Source organism: Rutidosis leptorrhynchoides, chromosome 7 (assembly GCF_046630445.1).
Source record: "Rutidosis leptorrhynchoides isolate AG116_Rl617_1_P2 chromosome 7, CSIRO_AGI_Rlap_v1, whole genome shotgun sequence".
In the NCBI taxonomy this organism is placed as follows: Eukaryota; Viridiplantae; Streptophyta; class Magnoliopsida; order Asterales; family Asteraceae; genus Rutidosis; species Rutidosis leptorrhynchoides.
This window is the reverse complement of record NC_092339.1, coordinates 310,098,550-310,118,131: the sequence shown is the minus strand read 5'-3', so window position 1 is coordinate 310,118,131 and position 19,582 is coordinate 310,098,550. Positions and strand designations below refer to the sequence as shown.

The window sequence follows — 19,582 nt, the reverse complement described above, 5'->3', positions numbered from 1 at the left end:
CGCAATGTAATCATATGTTATTATATTCGTCCTTTTGGATTAGGACGGGTCATTTCAGTATAATGCAAAGTATAAGAGTATGAAGTATACCTTTTTTACAATCAAGAACATGTTCTTGTAGAGAAGATGGGTTGAATGATTTAAAAGGGAAAAGATTGTGAGATATGAAAAAGCCAAAATCCTATTTATAGAGAAAATACGGGAGTTAAAAAGTAACAAGGGTATAATGGTAGCCGTACACGTGTATCAATCTTAAGCTAAACACTTTGTTAAGATGTCCGGTGCACGTTAGCATCAACAGGCGGTTGCATAATTACAATCATTACCTTTTCGGTAAACAGTGACAGTTGTCACCTCGGGTGCAGGAAATGCAGCAGAAAAGACAGTTTGGTGACTGCACGCATACATTGCATTTAATGCTAATACAGTATGCACTGACCGGTTACATTTGGAATCCAGCTAGGATTTTAAGCGGAATTACTAGGCATGATAATTTGATCAGCTGATTTGGTTTAAGGGTGTTGTTGTGGTTCATTATGAGTACATTTTCTTACTAGTTCGATGTCATACACTAATTTTCATTGTATATAACATCGAATTGGGGGGACTTAATGATACACATATCCGCATGACCATGCGGATTACGCATCAAATGCCCTGAACCTCACACAAATTGCCACTTAATATATATGGTACGGGTATAGCCGCACTATATGCGCCTAAACCATCTGATGCGAGTTTTGTATACTTGCATAGGGGTTCAGTATATTCTAGAAGAATGTACGGTATAATCAATTCGGATTCTTTTCCTTAAATAACGAAAGTTAGTTGGGATAAGATTGCATTTAATTAGGGAAGAGATTCTATCAAAACCCTAATTCGTGAGCCCATAAATACATAGCTCATAAACCCTAAGAACACATTCGTTTACTTATACGTAACAACAGCATACATATCTTCATCATACGAACAAAGCTTCATACGATCTTAAAGACTTTTAGGTATGTCTTGAACTATAAAACCTTCATGTCTTTAGGCCACTCAACCTCGTATGCTAGATTGTTGGTGGACTCTCAAATCGGCCACCCTGTCAGAATCGAAACGATACCAGTGTGGGTTATCCACGACTAAGTGTCAGAGGTCTGAATGTTGTTAGTCCTTAAACCCTATTACGCACTCAAGCGTAAGATCACCTTGACCTCGTGAAAATATGCTTGATCATTAAGGTCAAACTTGCAGAGGATATTATGAAATCTCTTTTTACTCCTATAAAATCTGCTAAAGTACATGGGAATGATGAGAATGGCAACAACTCTACCTCAACAAGCAACCCTATAAACCAACCTTTGCCTTTTAATCTACAAGAAAAGGACTATCCTACCCTTAGCCAAAAGTCACCAAAAAACTTGTCCAAATCTAAAGAAACTTTTAAAAAAGTTGTACCTGTTAACCTCAATACCCCTAACCCTTTTATTTCATTTGCCTCAAAACTTACTTCCAATTCCATTCCTCTAACCAATGATCAATGTTTAGGATCTAAATGCAAAGATTCATGTGCAGAGATTAAAAGTAGATGTGTTCCTAATGAAGAAGCACAAATTCCTTTTATCCACCCTAAGGTTGACAACAGCAAAAACAAAGCCAAGTCACAAGTAAACAATTGGGTTGAGCAAGTTCATAATATCTCAGATCTTTTTGATACAGAAAGCGAAATTAACCTTGAAGTTGGGCAACAAAATCTCTCAAAAAAACCTCAATCAACGGCAAGCATTTCGTTGCCAAGAAACTTCATTCAAGGAGGAATTGCAAAAGTTTGATACTATCATGGAAAATATGAAAGATGATGAGTTAATCGTCAACTCTCCTAAACCATGAGACTTGCATCTTGGAATACCCCGGGCCTCGGCAATAAGTCGAGAGGCCGTATGGCGGGTAATCTTGTAAATAATTTTCAAGTTCAATTCTTAGCTACTCAAGAAACAATGGTTCAAGGCGTGCCACAACCCGTGTTAAATGAAATTTGGAAACATTTTGGTTTTGATTCGGTTCAAGTGTTTGCCTCGGGAAGGTCGGGTGGTTTGTTGTCTATATGGAGGACCGACTTTTTCTCTTTAGTCAAATATTGGAAAAAGAAGCATTGGATAGCCACTATCATGAGGTATTTACCAACTAATAACCTCGTTCTTATTATCAATGTCTATGCACCACAACAAGAATGTAATAAGTTAATTGTTTGTTCTCAATTAACCAAAGTTGCACATTCTTGGTCGGGTCCGTTATGTATCTTAGGCGATTTTAACTCGGTTTGTTCATCGGTTGAAAGGCTTCTAGAAATTATTGATTTCAATGTAATAGCCTCTTTTAATAATTTCATTGTTAATGCTAATCTAATCGACCAATACCTTGTTAATGATGAATTCACTTGGGAAGGCCCTCTCGGTATATTTTCAACGATTGATAGAGTGTTTTTGAACTCTAGTTGGATTGATTTATGGCCCGATGCCATTCTTCAAATGGGCAATCCGGAAAAATCCGATCACAAACCAATCATATGGGGAAAAAGTTAATTCGTTGGGGTCCAAAACCGTTCCGTTTCAACAATTCTTGGCTTGAGAAACCGGGCTTTATAAATTTTTGCAAAAATAAATGGGCTTGTTATCCTACAATCGATTGGGCAGCATTCATCATCAGTAAAAACTTACGTTTACTCAAGTCTGATCTAAAGGTTTGGGCCTCAAATCAATCGGATTTGGTTTCTGTCGAATTAAAAACCTGCAAAGCAGGCATTGCAAACCTCAAACAGCTGTACAGAATGCGTGATCTTTCATAAGAAGAAGCTGTTAAGCTCGTTTTCCTTAAAAAGTCAAAGAAAAGATTGCAGGTCAAAATTGAATCGAGACAGAGGATCCACTCATGATTTCATTGGTTAAAATTAGTTAATAAAAACTCTAAATTTTTTCATCTAGTCTCACGCATCAAGCAACAGTTATCCTACATCGTCGGTATGTTCATTAATGATACATGGGAAGATAATCCTGTCATAGTTAAAGAGTATGCAGTCAATTACTTCTCCATTTTATTTAAACAACCTGCTCATGTTATTCTGTCTGCCTTCGATTGGTCTTCCCTCCAATTGAATTTAATCAGTGCCTCATCAAGTGCTTCTTTAGAAGTCCCGTTTTCTTCCGATGAAGTCAATAAGATCATCTGCTCTTTTGAAGGCAACAAAACACCGGGACCGGACGGTTTTACTCTACAATTTTTTAAGAAATTAGAAGAGACAATCATGGATACATTTGATAAATTTCATGCTAGACCATACTTCCCAAAAGGCTTCAATTCTTCATTTATCGTTTTAATTCCTAAAAAAATTTTGTCAAAAACAATTGATCAACTTCGTCCCATTAGTTTGATTAATGCCCCGTATAAGATATTAGCAAAAATAATTGATAATAAATTAGAGGTTATTCCCTCAATCATAAGCAAAAATCAAAACGGTTTCGTCCCTTCGAGGCTTCTTTTGGATGGAGTAATGATTGTTAATGAAGTCATTCACAAGGCAGAAAAGAAAAAGAAACCGAATCTACTTTTGAAAATTGATTTCTCAAAGGCTTACGATTGTGTTTCTCATGAGTTTTTATTCTTGGTGCTTAAAAATATGGGGTTTGGTGCAAAGTTTATTGATTGGATAAAATGTTGTATCTCTAACATTAGTTTCTCGGTTCTTTTAAACAGCTCTCCTTCCCGCGAAGATACTATGAAATGTAGATTACGACAAGGAGATCCACTTTCATCGTTTCTCTTTATTATTGTGGCGGAAGTACTAAGTAAACTTCTCTCTAACTATTTAGCAAACGGGTAGTTAAAAGGGTGCCATTTTCGCAACGGGGTGAGAATTAATCATTCATAATTTGTGGACGATACCATCATTTTTGCACATCCTTCAATTCAAGAGCTCAATCGAATCAAGTTTAACTTGGATCTTTTCTTCAATTTATCAGGCTTGCAAATGAATGCTATAAAAACTTCTTTGTATGGGATTCATGTATCCCGAGTTGATATGGCTTCATTCTCGGCTATTTTTAATTGTAAAGTGGGCATATTTCCTTTGGAGTATTTAGGCATTCCGATTGGTTTATCTAGAAACAAAATCTCTATGTGGAACTCTATTATTCAAAAGTTTAAAAGAAAGCTTGCGGGTTGGAAAGGAAGATGTCTCTCTTTTAGTGGAAGGCTCGTCATGATCAATGCGGTTCTTTCTAACTTTCCTATTCATTATATGTCTATCTACAAAGCCCCGGTACATGTTCTCTAACTTTTAGAAAGATATCGGAGGAACTTTCTTTGGAGTGGAGATTGTCTCAAAAAGAAAACATGCCTTGTTAAATGGGACTCGGTTTGTCTTTCGAAAGAAATGGGTGGGTTGGGCATCACTCCTCTTCGAATAAAAAACTTAGCTTTATTAGCTAAATGGTGGGGAAAGTTAAGTTCAAATAAAACGCCTTTGTGGAAATCCATTGTTATTTCCTCCTTCGGTCCTAGTTTTCGTGGCAAAATTATGAGTGATGTTTCAACTCTAAAAACGTCTCAGCTTTCTTCAATTTGGAGAGACTTAATCAATCTCCAAAAAGACGATTCTCTTCAAGGTATTGTAGGTTCGAATGTTTGGAATTGGAAAGTGGGTAACGGAGCAAGTATTCTTTTTTGGTACGACCCACGGGCTAATGGTCTTACTCTCAAGGATGAGTTCCCGTGCCTGTTTCGAATTTGTTTCAAAAAGAATGCGACTGTTAAAGAATGTTGATTCCCTTCTTGCATCGGGTCACCTCTAAAATATCCCGTTCATATTGATTATAAACGTTCCATATTAATTGATTTCTTTGCGAGGTTTTAACCTCTATATGAGACATTTTTCAAAGACTGCATTCGATTTTAAAACAAACCATAACCTTTAAAATATTACGATGATTATCAAATAATGATAATCTAAAATATAGCGTTTTTTACATGACCATTACATAATGGTTTACAATAATATTACACATCAACATAAGTCTTCAAATACAGTTTTTAAACAATATTATAAAAGCATGGACTCCAAATCTTGTCCTTAATTTAGAATGCAACAGTGGAAGCTCTTAATAATCACCTGAGAATAAACATACTTAAAACGTCAACAAAATTGTTGTTGAGTTATAGGTTTAACCTACATATTATAAAATCATAATAATAGACCACAAGATTTCATTTTTATAACACATCTCATATCAGGCATTTCGCAAACTGCATAGAGATAAAAATCATTCATATGTTGAACACCTGGTAACCGACCTTAACAAGATGCATATAGAATATCCCCATCATTCCGGGACTCTCATCGGATATGATAAATCGAAGTACTAAAGCATCTGTAACTCGGATGAGGCTTGTTGGGCCAAATAGATCTATTTTTAGGATTCGCGTCAATTAGGGGCCATTTCCCTAATTCTTAGGCTACCAAGCTAAAAAGGGGCATATTCGGTTCGATAATCCAACATAGAAAGTATTTTCGATTACTTGTGTCTATTTTGTAAAACATTTATAAAATCGCATGTATTCTCATCCCAACAAAAAATAATAGATTTTAAAAGTGGGACTATAACTCACTTTCACAGATTTTTACTTCGTCGGGAAGTAAGACTTGGCCACTGGTCGATTCACGAACCTATAACAAATATGTACATATATATCAAAGTATGTTCAAAATATATTTACAACATTTTTAATACGTTTTAATGTTTTAAGTTTATTAAGTCAGCTATCCTCGCTAGTAACCTACAACTAGTTGTCCACAGTTAGATGTACAGAAATAAATCGATATATATTATCTTGAATCAATCCACGGCCCAGTGTATACACATCTCAGGCTAGATCATAACTCAAAGTATATATATTTTTGGAATCAACCTCAACCCTGTATAGCTAACACAATCATTACTGCATATAGAGTGTCTATGGTTGTTCCAAATAATATATATACATGGGTCGATATGATATGTCAAAACATTTGCATACGTGTCTTTGGTATCCCAAGATTATATAATATACAATATAAGTTAGCTAGGATATAATTAATATAGATTTGTTAGCAATTTTCACGTAGCTACATCAAGTAAAATTATCCAATCTTGTTTTACCCATAACTTCTTCGTTTTAAATCCGTTTTGAGTGATTCAAGTTGCTATGGTTTCATATTGAACTTAAGTTTATGAATAAAAACAGAAAAAGTATAAGTTTATAGTCAGAAATACAAATTACAAGTCATTTTTTGTAAAGGTAGTCATTTCAGTCGAAAGAACGACGTCTTGATGACCATTTTGAAAAACATACTTTCACTTTGAGTTTAATCATGATTTTTGGATATAGTTTCATGTTCATAATAAAAATCATTTTCCCAGAAGAACAACTTTTAAATCAAAGTTTATCATAGTTTTTAATTAACTAACCCAAAACAGCCCGCGGTGTTACTACGATGGCGTATATCCGGTTTTACGGTGTTTTTCGTGTTTTCAGGTTTTAAATCATTAATTTAGCATATCATATAGATATAGAACATGTGTTTAGTTGATTTTAAAAGTCAAGTTAGAAGGATTAACTTTTGTTTGCGAACAAGTTTAGAATTAACTAAACTATGTTCTAGTGATTACAAGCTTAAATTTTCGAATAAGGTAGTTTTATATATATGAATCGAATGATGTTATGAACATCATTACTAACTCGGATTTTGTGGATAAACCTACTGGAAATGAGAAAAATAGATCTAACTTCAAAGGATCCTTGGATGGCTTGAAAGTTCTTGAAGTAGAATCATGACACGAAAACAAGTTCAAGTAAGATTATTACTCAAATTAAGATAGTTATAGTTATAGAAATTGAATCAAAGCTTGAATATGAATATTATATTGATTTAGAAAGATAACCTACTGTAAATAACAAAGGTTTCTTGATCTTAGATGATTGCTTGGAATGGATTAGGAAACTTGGAAGTAAACTTGTAAACTTGGAAGTGTTCTTGATGTGTTCTTGAGTAATTGTTTTTATGATGATTATAGGTAATAACCAAAGCTTGTATTTGATTATTTTTGCTGGAAAAATAGTAACTTAGACGTTCATGGAAGAGTGTGTGTGTTTTGAGAGAGAATTGGGAAGAAAATTGGAAGTGAAATGGAGTAGGTGGTGAGTGGTGAAGGTGAGTGGGGTTAAAAGGAGTTCTTGTTTTTGTTTCCTTGCTCATAAGTCATGCTAGATGTTAAATGGTGGTTCCCACATGGTTAGGTGACTCACATGGGCTGCTAAGAGCTGATCATTGGAGTGTATATACTAATAGTAAATACATTTAGAAGCTGTGTATTGTACAAGTACAAATACGAGTGCATACGAGTAGAATTGTTGATGAAAATGAATGAGGATGTAATCGTAAGCATTTTTGTTAAGTAGAAGTACTTGGATAAGTGTCTTGAAGTCTTTCAAAAGTGTATGAATACATATTAAAACACTACATGTATATACATTTTAACTGAGTCGTTAAGTCATCGTTAGTCGTTACATGTAAATGTTGTTTTGAAACCTTTAAGTTAACGATCTTGTTAAATGTTGTTAACACATTATTTATTATATCTAATGAGATGTTAAATTATTACATTATCTTGATATAATGATGTATTAATATATCTTAATATGATATATATACAATTAAATGTCGTTACAACGATAATCGTTACATATATGTCTCGTTTCGAAATCCTTAAGTTAGTAGTCTTGTTTTTACATATGTAGTTCATTGTTATTATACTTAATGATATGTTTACTTATCATTTAACATGTTTATATATAGTGTATCAATATCTTAAAATGATTCATACTCCGTATGTAATTAGTAAGACGTTATAACGATAATCGTTATATATACCGTTTTCAAGTTTCTTAATTCAATAGTCTCATTTTTATGTATATAACTCATTGTTAAAATACATAATGAGGTACATACTTATCATAATATCATGATAACTATATATATATATATATATATATATATATATATATATATATATATATATATATATATATATATATATATATATATATCCATATGTATGTCATCATATAGTTTTTACAAGTTTTAACGTTCGTGAATCGACGGTCAACTTGGGTAGTCAATTGTCTATATAAAACCTATTTCAATTAATCAAGTCTTAACAAGTTTGATTGCTTAACATGTTGGAAACACTTAATCATGTAAATATCAATTTCATTTAATATATATAAACATGGAAAAGTTCGGGTCACTACAGTACCTACCCGTTAAATAAATTTCGTCTCGAAATTTTAAGCAGTTGGAGGTGTTGACGTATCTTCCGGAAATAGGTGCGGGTATTTCTTCTTCATCTGATCTTCTCATTCCCAGGTGAAATCGAGTCCTCTACGAGCATTCCATCAAACCTTAACAATTGGTATCTTATTTTGCTTAAGTCTTTTAACCTCACGATCCATTATTTCGATGGGTTCTTCGATGAATTGAAGTTTTTCGTTGATTTGGATTTCATTTAACGGAATAGTGAGATCTTCTTTAGCAAAACATTTCTTCAAATTCAAGACGTGGAAAGTGTTATGCACAGCCGCAAGTTGTTGAGGTAACTCAAGTCGGTAAGCTACTGGTCCGACACGATCAATAATCTTGGTCCAATATACCTTGGATTTAATTTCCCTCGTTTACCAAATCGAACAACGCCTTTCCAAGGTGCAACTTTAAGCATGACCATCTCTCCAATTTCAAATTCTATATCTTTTCTTTTATATCGTCCTTTTGCTCTGCCCATCAGTTTGTGGATGATAGGCAGTACTCATGTCTAGACGAGTTCCTAATGCTTGCTGTAATGTCTGCCAGAATCTTGAAATAAATCTGCCATCCCTATTAGAGATAATAGAGATTGGTATTCCATGTCTGGAGACGACTTCCTTCAAATACAGTTGTCCATCTTCTCTTATTGGTAGGAAGTGTGCTGATTTGGTGAGACGATCAACTATTACCCAAATAGTATCAAAACCACTTGTAGTCCTTGGCAATTTAGTGATGAAATCCATGGTAATGTTTTCCCATTTTCATTCCGGGATTTCGGGTTGTTGAAGTAGACCAGATGATTTCTGATGCTCAGCTTTGACCTTAGAACACGTCAAACATTCTCCTACGTATTTAGCAACATCGGCTTTCATACCCAGCCCCCAAAAATATTTCTTGAAATCCTTTTACATCTTCCCCGTTCCAGGATGTATTGAGTATCTGGTTTTATGAGCTTCTCTAAGTACCATTTCTCTCATATCTCCAAATTTTGGTACCCAAATCCTTTCAGCCCTATACCGGGTTCCGTCTTCCCGTATATTAAGATGCTTCTCCGATCCTTTGGGTATTTCATCCTTTAAATCTCCTTCTTTTAAAACTCCTTGTTGCGCCTCCTTTATTTGAGTAGTAAGGTTATTGTGAATCATTATATTCATAGCTTTTACTCGAATGGGTTCTCTGTCCTTTCTGCTCAAGGTGTCGGCTACCACATTTTCCTTCCCCGAGTGGTAACGAATCTTGAAATCGTAATCATTTAAAAATTCAATCCACCTACGCTGTCTCATGTTTAGTTATTTCTGATTAAATATGTGTTGGAGACTTTTGTGATCGGTATATATAATACTTTTGACCCCATATAAGCAGTGCCTCCAAGTCTTTAATGCAAAAACAACCGCGCCTAATTCCAAATCATGCGTCGTATTATTCTGCTCGTGAATCTTCAATTGTCTAGATGCATAAGCAATTACCTTCGTTCATTGCATTAATACACAACCAAGACCTTGCTTTGAGGCGTCACAATATATCACAAAATCATCATTCCCTTCAGGTAATGACAATATAGGTGCAGTAGTTAACTTTTTCTTCAACAATTGAAACGCTTTCTCCTGCTCATCCTTCCATTCAAATTTCTTCCCTTTATGCGTTAATGCAGTCAAGGGTTTTGCTATTTTGGAAAAATCATGGATGAATCTTCTGTAGTAACCAGCCAATCCTAAAAATTGACGTATATGCTTCGGAGTTTTCGGGGTTTTCCACTTTTCAACGGTTTCAATCTTTGCCGGATCCACCTGAATACCTTCTTTGTTCACTATGTAACCGAGGAATTGAACTTCTTCCAACCAAAATGCACACTTTGAAAATTTAGCGTACAATTTTTCTTTCCTCAACAACTCTAGCACTTTTCTCAAATGTTCTTCGTGCTCTTGATCATTCTTTGAGTAAATAAGTATGTCATCGATTAAAACAATGACAAACTTAACAAGGTATGGTCCACACACTCAGTTCATGAGGTCCATGAACACAGCTGGTGCGTTAGTCAACCCAAACGGCATAACCATAAACTCGTAATTGTAACAACCCAAACCAAACCACCATCGAACCCGCGGAAAATATCAAAAAAATAAAAAAAAAATTGTTTATTCAGCAACTGGGGCGGCGCGCAAGAACCCCGCGCGGCGCGCCGATCTGGTCTGTCCAAAAAGTCTTGAAACGTGAAAAAGATTGGCCACTTCCCGACATAATTATACAAAACGCTTTTAACAACATAATCAAACATGTAAAACTAACACAAATCAAATGTAAAATAAGTTTTACAAAGCGGGGCCCACATCGGCCGTTTTACGAGTTTCATATAAAAGTTTGAGTTTCGACCACATTAAGTTTAAATACCAAACGACACTACGAGCATGGTGTTTGGGGTTAAACTACCCAAGCCTCGGTCAAACTCCACAAACTAACTCATCCAAAAAGCGTCCCCTAACAACAAAGCGGGATCTCTAATCCAAGATAATGCCCTTACCCTTGTCCACAACCGAACCTATAAAAAGGTAAAAAATGAGAGGGTAAGCAAAGCTTAGTAAATGCAATAATTATACACATACATATATAATATATCTACTTGCAAACACTTACACACATACCGTATACATACTAGCAAACACAATTAGCTTATCGTCAAAAATACAAGCTATAACCTCCAATAACCAAGCTAGCATAACAATAGCATATTTAACTTGAACAATTATAATATGCTTACACTACAACACAATAACCATGGTTAACCAATCGAACGAGGGAATGGTGTTTAAAGACCGTCGGAGTTCATAACAACCATTAGTGCACTTAACACTTCGTACACTAACCCCACGGGTGGCATCTTAACACGTCGATACTTCACCCTGGGTGGCGTCTTAACACGTCGACACTTCACCCCGAGTGGTGTCTTAACACTTCGACACTTCACTCTTCACTTTACTTGAGGTGGCATCTTAACACGTTGATACTTCACCTCGAGTGGCTCCTTAACACATCGGCACTTCACCCTTCAACTTACTTGGAGTGGCATCTTAGTACATCGAAACTTCACTCCGGGTGGTGTCTTAACACATCGACACTTCACCCCGGGTGGCATCTTAACACATCAACACTTCACCCGTCATATTACTTTGAGTGGTGTCTTAGCACATCGACACTTCACTCATCGCGTGACATGTGGTGTCTTAGCACATCGACACTTCACATCTCACGCTACAACAAATAAATACATTATATATCTACGCATATAATTATTCCACTCACCTTACGCCTTCGGTGAATCAATAAACCAAGCTTGAAACTTCAAGGTAACGCACCTATTACAAAGTATATATAATCAATCATTCGTTCAAGTTGGTCAAACTCACAACACTCACCATTACTAGGTCATTTTGACCCATTTAGACACTTAACCCCAAAATTGGGTCAACTCACACCGAAACCCTAACATTAGCCAAGATAGGTTTAAAAACACATTTCAACACAAGGTTTATGCATTAATCACAAACATTAACTAACTTAGATCCATTTTGACCCATTTGACCAATTTAAGGTCAACACACCCATTTCGGGTCATCCACTAACCCACACATCACCCATTTACACATACATAGGTGTGCTAGCAATTTACTAACTAATTTGAGTTCATAACATCAATTTAACACTTTGAAAACCCTAGTTAGTCATCTTTGAGTCTATATAACTCAAATTCACCCAAAACACCCAATTTACTAACAAAGTGGGTTTTAAGTTCACCATTAACCCTAACACTAACCCTTTCACAAAATTAAATTAGGAAATCAAGATTAGAGCATACCACTATAATCAAAACGTATTTAGAGGATAGATGAACAACTTTAATGCTTGCACTTAGACCCGATTCAACCTCCTTCTTCTTTGTTTTGAGCTCTCTCACACTAGAAACCCTTTCTCTCGCTAAGATTTAATGGAAGAAGATAAGGTAGATGGAAAATGGAGTAAATGAGGCTCCACTACTGATCTAGGGCCTTAAATTCGGGTTCCAAGTGATTTTACCAATTTGCCCTTAAAATATCTATTTAAAAGAGGAAGTGAGCTATCACAGCATAACGGCGCGGCGCGCCAAATGGCTGCGCGGTGCGCCAAACGCCCAGACCAGTTTCTGCATTCCTTTTTTAATATGTACAACCAAAACCCCACTTCAAGTATATTAACTACACTTATGTACACTACAAATAAACAGGTCTTACAACTCTCCCCCACTTGAATCGGAGCGCGTCCTCGCGATCCAAGCCGCATGACAAGAAGGAAGATAAACCAACACAAACTCTTCGGGCTCCCAAGTAAACTCGGAACCCTTACTACGACGCCATTGAACTTTAAAAGTCCTAACCTCTTTATGTCTCAACCTTTTGACCTTCTCATCAAGTATGGCAATCGGTTCCTCAATATACTCTAACTTATTATTTAGCTCAATCTCGTCTAATGGCACCCAAGATGAATCATCCGCAAGACACTTACGGAGATGGGAAACATCAAATGTATTATGAATCCCCGCAAGCTCTTCGGGTAATTCCAAACGATATGCGACTTCACCAACACGGGCTAAAACCTTAAATGGCCCAATAAACCGAGGAGCTAACTTTCCCCATTTTCGAAATCGAATAATACCTTTCCATGGCGAAACCTTGAACATCAGCATGTCACCTTATTGAAATTCGATCGTTCGTCTACGTTTATCGGCATACGACTTTTGTCTATCTTGAGCCTTCTTAAAATGATCCCGAATAATATCAATCTTGTTATTCGTCTCCAAAACCAAATCGGTACTCCCGATTTCTCTTTGACCTACTTCACCCCAACAAATTGAAGTGCGACATTGATAATGCTAAAAACGAACATATATTTCATAGCATTATTCCTCAAGAAAGACAAGCTTTTAGTTGCAATTGTCCTATTTACAAGTGATATTCGTTTAAATAATAAAAGGTGAAGATAAAAGACAGATTCGACGAATTGAAGACGCAAACGACCAAAAAGCTCAAAAGTACAAAATACAATCAAAGAGGTTCCAATTATTGATAAGAAACGTCTCATAATTACAAGAGTACAAGATTCAAAACGCAAAGTATAAGATATTAAATTGTACGCAAGGACGTTCGAAAATTCGGAACCGGGACCAGAGTCAACTCTTAACGCTCGACGCAACGGACTAAAAATTACAAGTCAACTATGCACATAAATATAATATAATATTTAAATAATTACTAAAATTATTTATATATTATATTTATTTATATAATCCGTCGACAAGCTAGGAGCCAAGGCTTGGTGAGCTGTAAAAACAAACTCCGCGACTCGCGGAGTTTGAAGAAGGAAAGGGTCGCGAGTCTCGGAGATTCCCTGGACTCAAATCCCTATAAAACCCAACGAATTCTGATCATTTTTAATATCATATATCCATCCTCTCTATATCTATACGTAATATTTATATTTATAATTTATATTTTAATTTTAATTTTAATTTTAATTCTAATAATAAGGGTATGTTAGCGAATGTTGTAAGGGTGTAAGTCGAAATTCTGTCCGTGTAACGCTACGCTATTTTTAATCATTGTAAGTTATGTTCAACCTTTTTAATTTAATGTCTCGTAGCTAAGTTATTATTATGCTTATTTAAAACGAAGTAATCATGATGTTGGGCTAATTACTAAAATTGGGTAATTGGGCTTTGTACCATAATTGGGGTTTGGACAAAAGAACGACACTTGTGGAAATTAGACTATGGGCTATTAATGGGCTTTATATTTGTTTAACTAAATGATAGTTTGTTAATTTTAATATAAAGATTTACAATTGGACGTCCCTATAAATAACCATATACACTCAATCGGACACGATGGGCGGGATATTTATATGTACGAATAATCGTTCATTTAACCGGACAAGGGAATGGATTAATAGCCACTAGAATTATTAAAACAGGGGTGAAATTATGTACAAGGACACTTGGCATAATTGTTAACAAAGTATTAAAACCTTGGGTTACACGCAGTCGATAACCTGGTGTAATTATTAAACAAAGTATTAAAATCTTGTTACAGTTTAAGTCCCCAATTAGTTGGAATATTTAACTTCGGGTATAAGGATAATTTGACGAGGATACTCGCACTTTATATTTATGACTGATGGACTGTTATGGACAAAAACCAGACGGACATATTAAATAATCCAGGACAAAGGACAATTAACCCATGGGCATAAAACTAAAATCAACACGTCAAACATCATGATTACGGAAGTTTAAATAAGCATAATTCTTTTATTTCATATTTAATTTCCTTTATTTTATATTTAATTGCACTTCTAATTATCGCACTTTTATTTATTGTTATTGTATTTAATTGCACTTTTAATTATCGTACTTTTTAATTATCGCAAGTTTATTTTATCGCACTTTTATTTATCACAATTTCATTATCGTTATTTACTTTACGCTTTAAATTAAGTCTCGTATTTATTTTTAATATTTTACATTTGGTTTTAACTGCAACTAAAGTTTTTAAAATCGACAAACCGGTCATTAAACGGTAAAAACCCCCCTTTATAATAATAATATTACTTATATATATATTTGTATTTTTATAAAATAAAACTAATATAGTGTTAAGCTTTGTTTAAAGATTTTTTTTCCCTGTGGAACGAACTGGACTTACTAAAGACTGCACTACTGTACGATTAGGTACACTGCCTATAAGTGTTGTAGCAAGGTTTAAGTATATCCATTCTCTAAATAAATAAATATCTTGTGTAAAATTGTATCGTATTTAATAGTATTTTCTAGTAAAATATAAGCTATTTCATATACACCTCGCATAACATCAAGTATTTTTGGCGCCGCTGCCGGGGAACATCTAGCTTAAAAGCCGGAAGCGCAACGCTAATATAAAAAATAAAATTATTTTTAGTTTACTAATATAAAAAAATACGCTTTTGTAAAAATACGTTTTAAATATTCAAAAATAGAAAAAAAACAAAAATATAAATATTTTTAAGAGTTTGTTAAATATTTAAGTTTTATAAAGTTTCTTTATTTTTATTTTATAAAAATATAAGTCTTATTTAAATATTTTATTTTTATTAAAAACATAAAAAAAAACCAAAAAAAATATATATATAAATCTAGTTTTAAGATTTTTATTTATAAAATTATAAAGTATTTTATTTCTATTTTAGTTTTTAAAGATAAGTTTTATTTAAATTATATAAATATATTAATTAAATTAAAAACAGAAAAATAAAAAAAAAAAAAATATATATATATATATATATATATATATATATATATATATATATATATAATTACGTCGAAACCTGTCAAACGAGTTCACCTAATCTGAAATTTGAAACCCCGCGACTCGCGGAGTTTGGAGCCAGGAATACCGCAAGTCGCGGAGCAGCCCTGACACGGGTACACAGGAACCCTAACAGCATTAATTATGGGATAATTATTATTATTATTAATTCTAAACCCTAATTAGGGTATTTTTATTATAATATTTAGTTTTAATTAGTTTATTTTGTTTTATTTAATTTTATTTAGTTTAATTAAATTATAAAATTAATATTTTTAATAAATAAATAATATAAAAATAATATTTTTATAAAAATTGTACTTTTTACAACTTTTAGTATATTTTTATATTTTGTTCCTTTTTATTTGTTTTAGCATAATATTTGTATTTTTCGCTCATTTTTAGTTTTAAAACATAGTTTTTGCCATAGTTATTTTTATTTCTAGATTTTTAAGCTTTGCCGTAAAACCCTTTAAGTGCTTTTTCTTTAGACTAAGATTTAGGTGCTTTAGAATTTTGCGACGCCTTTTTAAGTTTTAGTTTCTTTTTAAGTTATTGCCATTTGGGATATAGTTTTACTTGTAAGCTTTTATATTTTTAGACGCAACTTTTAGTTTTTAGTTTTTAGTTCCTTTTAAGTTTCAACGCGCTACTTTCTTATTTTTATTTTTCGACGCCTTTTACCTATGTATCAATTATCACTCCAATTAGTAATCTCAATTTACGATTATAATTTTAAGTTAGTGATAGTAATAAGGTTGGGTTAGTCGAGTGTTTTTAAGATCTATAAGTCATTTTTTTATTATTTCTTATTTTTCGACGCCTTTTATTTTTCAACCCTTTTCTTTTTCGACGCGCTCTTTTTCTTTCTTATTTCTCGCTATTCTAGTTTTTAGGACTTAGAATTTTCTCTACTTCTTATCTAAATTTCTTAAAATTATGAAAATTTATTTTAAGTGGTTAAATTGATAGACATCAAAATTTTCTGGTTCGTAGTAATAGTTGGATTTGTACGTGGACCGGGTTATTGGAGCCAAACAGTCCTCAATTATATTGAGACCAGACGAATCCTGCCCCTCTGCTGCATCTTTTGGCTATTCGAAACGTGGGCAAAATCAGAAAAGTCTATTAATTGGATAACTTATATAATTTTTCTTTCCTTTTTAAAAACTAATAGGATATTCAGTGAATGCACCGAGCAAGACGTTCACCACCTTTTGTACGTTCACCACCTGTAACTAGATCAAGACATCTAGCAAATATTACCGCCATTGATTTTTCTTTAGAATTGTCATCCAGTCGACCAAGTACTCCAGTTCAAATTTCTGATAATCCATTTTTTGAACCCGACCTCACAATTGAGAATCCGGAGAATATTCAGGGACAATTCATAAATCCTGAACCATTAATTTTTCTTCCGGAACCACCAATCATTCAAACAGAGATTGTTGAGGAACGAATCATTAAATCAGAATCCTCTAGTGATTCCGATTCAACAAATTCAATTATGGAGAATCTGGAACCTTTAAGTATGGAAGACCGAATGAGAGCTAAACGCACTGGCCAAGGTCACGCAATTACTCATCCAGACATTAATGCGCCAGATTATGAAATCAAAGGACAAATTCTACATATGGTGACTAATCAATGCCAATTTAGTGATGCGCTGAAGGAAGATCCAAACGAACATCTTCGTACCTTTAATAGGATCTGCACACTAATTAAAATAAGAGAAGTTGAGGATGAACAGATATATCTCATGTTATTTCCCTGGACTTTAAAGGGAGAAGCCAAAGATTGGTTGGAATCGTTACCTGAAGGGGCGATTGATACATGGGACGTTTTAGTTGAAAAATTTCTTAAACAATTCTTTCCTGCATCTAAAGCCGTAAGACTTCAAGGAGAAATTGTTACGTTCACACAGAAACCGAATGAAACTCTATATGAGGCGTGGACTAGATTTGGAAAGTTATTAAGAGGATGTCCGCAACATGGTTTAGACACCTGTCAAATAGTATAAATATTCTACCCAGGATGCGACATCACTACAAGGAAAGACATCGATATAGCAGCTGGTGGTTCTATTATGAAGAAAACCGAAACTGATGCTTACAAAATTATTGATAACACTGCTTCCCACTCACATGAGTGGCACCAAGAAAAAGATATCGTTAGATCATCTAAAGCAGCTAGAGCCGATTCTAGCCATGACTTAGATTCCATTTCTGCAAAGATAGATGCTGTCGAGAGATGAATGGAAAAGATGACTAAAGATATCCACTCAATACGAATTAGTTGTGAGCAGTGTGGAGGACCACATTGGATAAAAGATTGTCTCAGTATTGAACTAACAATGGAACAAAGAGAGAATATTTCATAAATAAACCAAAGGCCTGGAAATAATTATCAGAATAATTATCAACCGCCAAGACCAATTTACAATCAAAACCAGAATTATAACCGAAATATTCCATACAACAACCAACAAGGTCCTAGCAATCAACAAGTATCCAATAATACTTATAACCAGCAAAGACCTAATTTTCAAAACAAACCACCACAAACCGATGATAAAAAGCCAAATTTAGAAGATATGATGACAAAGCTAGTTGAAACTCAAACGCAGTTTTTCACATCTCAGAAACAAACTAATGAACAAAATGCTCAAGTATTTAGAAATCAACAAGCTTCTATTCAAAACTTGGAACAAGAAGTAAGTAACCTAGCAAGGTTAATAGGTGAAAGAAAACCGGGAAGTTTACCTAGTGATACAAATGCTAACCCCCGGAATGAAACAGCTAAAGCCATTACCACAAGAAGTGGTAAAACACTTAAACCACCTGAAATACCTGTAACTTCTGATGAAACTATTCATACTCCACAAGAACCACAACCTGATCAAGATAAGGAAAAAGAACCGGTAGTTGAAAAGGTTAATGAAGATAATACAGTTAAGGCTAAACCTTATGTTAAACTATACCAACCACCACTTCCTTACCCGAGTAAAATGAAAAAAGAAAAACTTGAAGCCGAGCAATCCAAATTCTTGGATATGTTTAAACAGATAAATGTAAATCTTCCTTTCATTGATGTGATTTCAGGAATGCCTAGATATGCTAAATTCTTGAAAGATCTAATCACGAATAGAAAGAAAATGGAAGAACTCTCGGCTGTTACTATGAATGCTAATTGTTCTGCACTACTGTTGAATAAGATACCAGAAAAACTATCTGATCCAGGAAGTTTCACAATTCCATGTTTTCTGGGTAGTCTTAGTTCAATAGAAGCATTAGCAGACTTAGGTGCTAGTATAAATTTAATGCCATATTCATTATACGCTAAACTAGACCTTGGAGAATTGAAACCAACAAGAATAAGTATACAACTAGCCGATCGATCAATAAAATATCCTAGAGGGATAATGGAGAACATGCTAGTTAAAGTTGGTACTTTAGTATTTCCAGTAGATTTTGTTGTTCTGGACATGGAAGAAGATTCTCAAGTTCCTCACATATTAGGAAGACCATTCTTAAACACGACTAAAGCAATGATAGACGTGTTTGGTAAAAAATTGACCCTAAGTATAGAGGACGAGAGTGTTACCTTTTCAGTTGATAGAGCAATGCAACAACCGCAATCTGCAGATGATACATGTTATTATATTCAAACTATAGATTCACATGCAGAATTATTAGAAGAATTTCCAGAATTACAAGGAACAGGAGAATGTTCTTTAGGAGAAGGAACTGAACCAATTGATGAAGTTGAAATGTTAGCTACACTAATAGCTAATGGATATGAACTAACAACAGAAGAAATTCAAATGCTAAAAGAAGAA

At 34.1% G+C, this 19,582-nt stretch overlaps 2 protein-coding genes across 2 annotated transcripts; both read left to right on the top strand.

Moving 5' to 3' along the window:
• Positions 1–1,871: 1,871 nt before the first annotated feature.
• Positions 1,872–4,315, top strand: LOC139860148 (uncharacterized). The gene is made up of 3 exons (XM_071848921.1): positions 1,872–2,562; positions 2,967–3,827; positions 4,002–4,315. The coding sequence occupies exons 1-3, from the start codon at positions 1,872–1,874 to the stop codon at positions 4,313–4,315; spliced, it is 1,866 nt and encodes a 621-aa protein (XP_071705022.1).
• Positions 4,316–4,414: 99 nt separating this feature from the next.
• LOC139860147 (uncharacterized) lies at positions 4,415–4,804 on the top strand. Its single transcript, XM_071848920.1, has one exon. The coding sequence runs from the start codon at positions 4,415–4,417 to the stop codon at positions 4,802–4,804; it is 390 nt and encodes a 129-aa protein (XP_071705021.1).
• Positions 4,805–19,582: the final 14,778 nt, after the last annotated feature.

Bases quoted from the DNA above. Each gene is read 5' to 3' on its own strand.
- LOC139860148 (XM_071848921.1), top strand. From the start codon at position 1,872: ATGAGACTTGCATCTTGGAATACCCCGGGCCTCGGCAATAAGTCGAGA. The intron at 2,563-2,966 runs GTTAATTCGTTG...TTTTTCATCTAG, and splicing joins ACCAATCATATGGGGAAAAA to TCTCACGCATCAAGCAACAG. The intron at 3,828-4,001 runs GTAAACTTCTCT...TCAATTTATCAG, and splicing joins TATTGTGGCGGAAGTACTAA to GCTTGCAAATGAATGCTATA.
- LOC139860147 (XM_071848920.1), top strand. From the start codon at position 4,415: ATGGGTGGGTTGGGCATCACTCCTCTTCGAATAAAAAACTTAGCTTTA.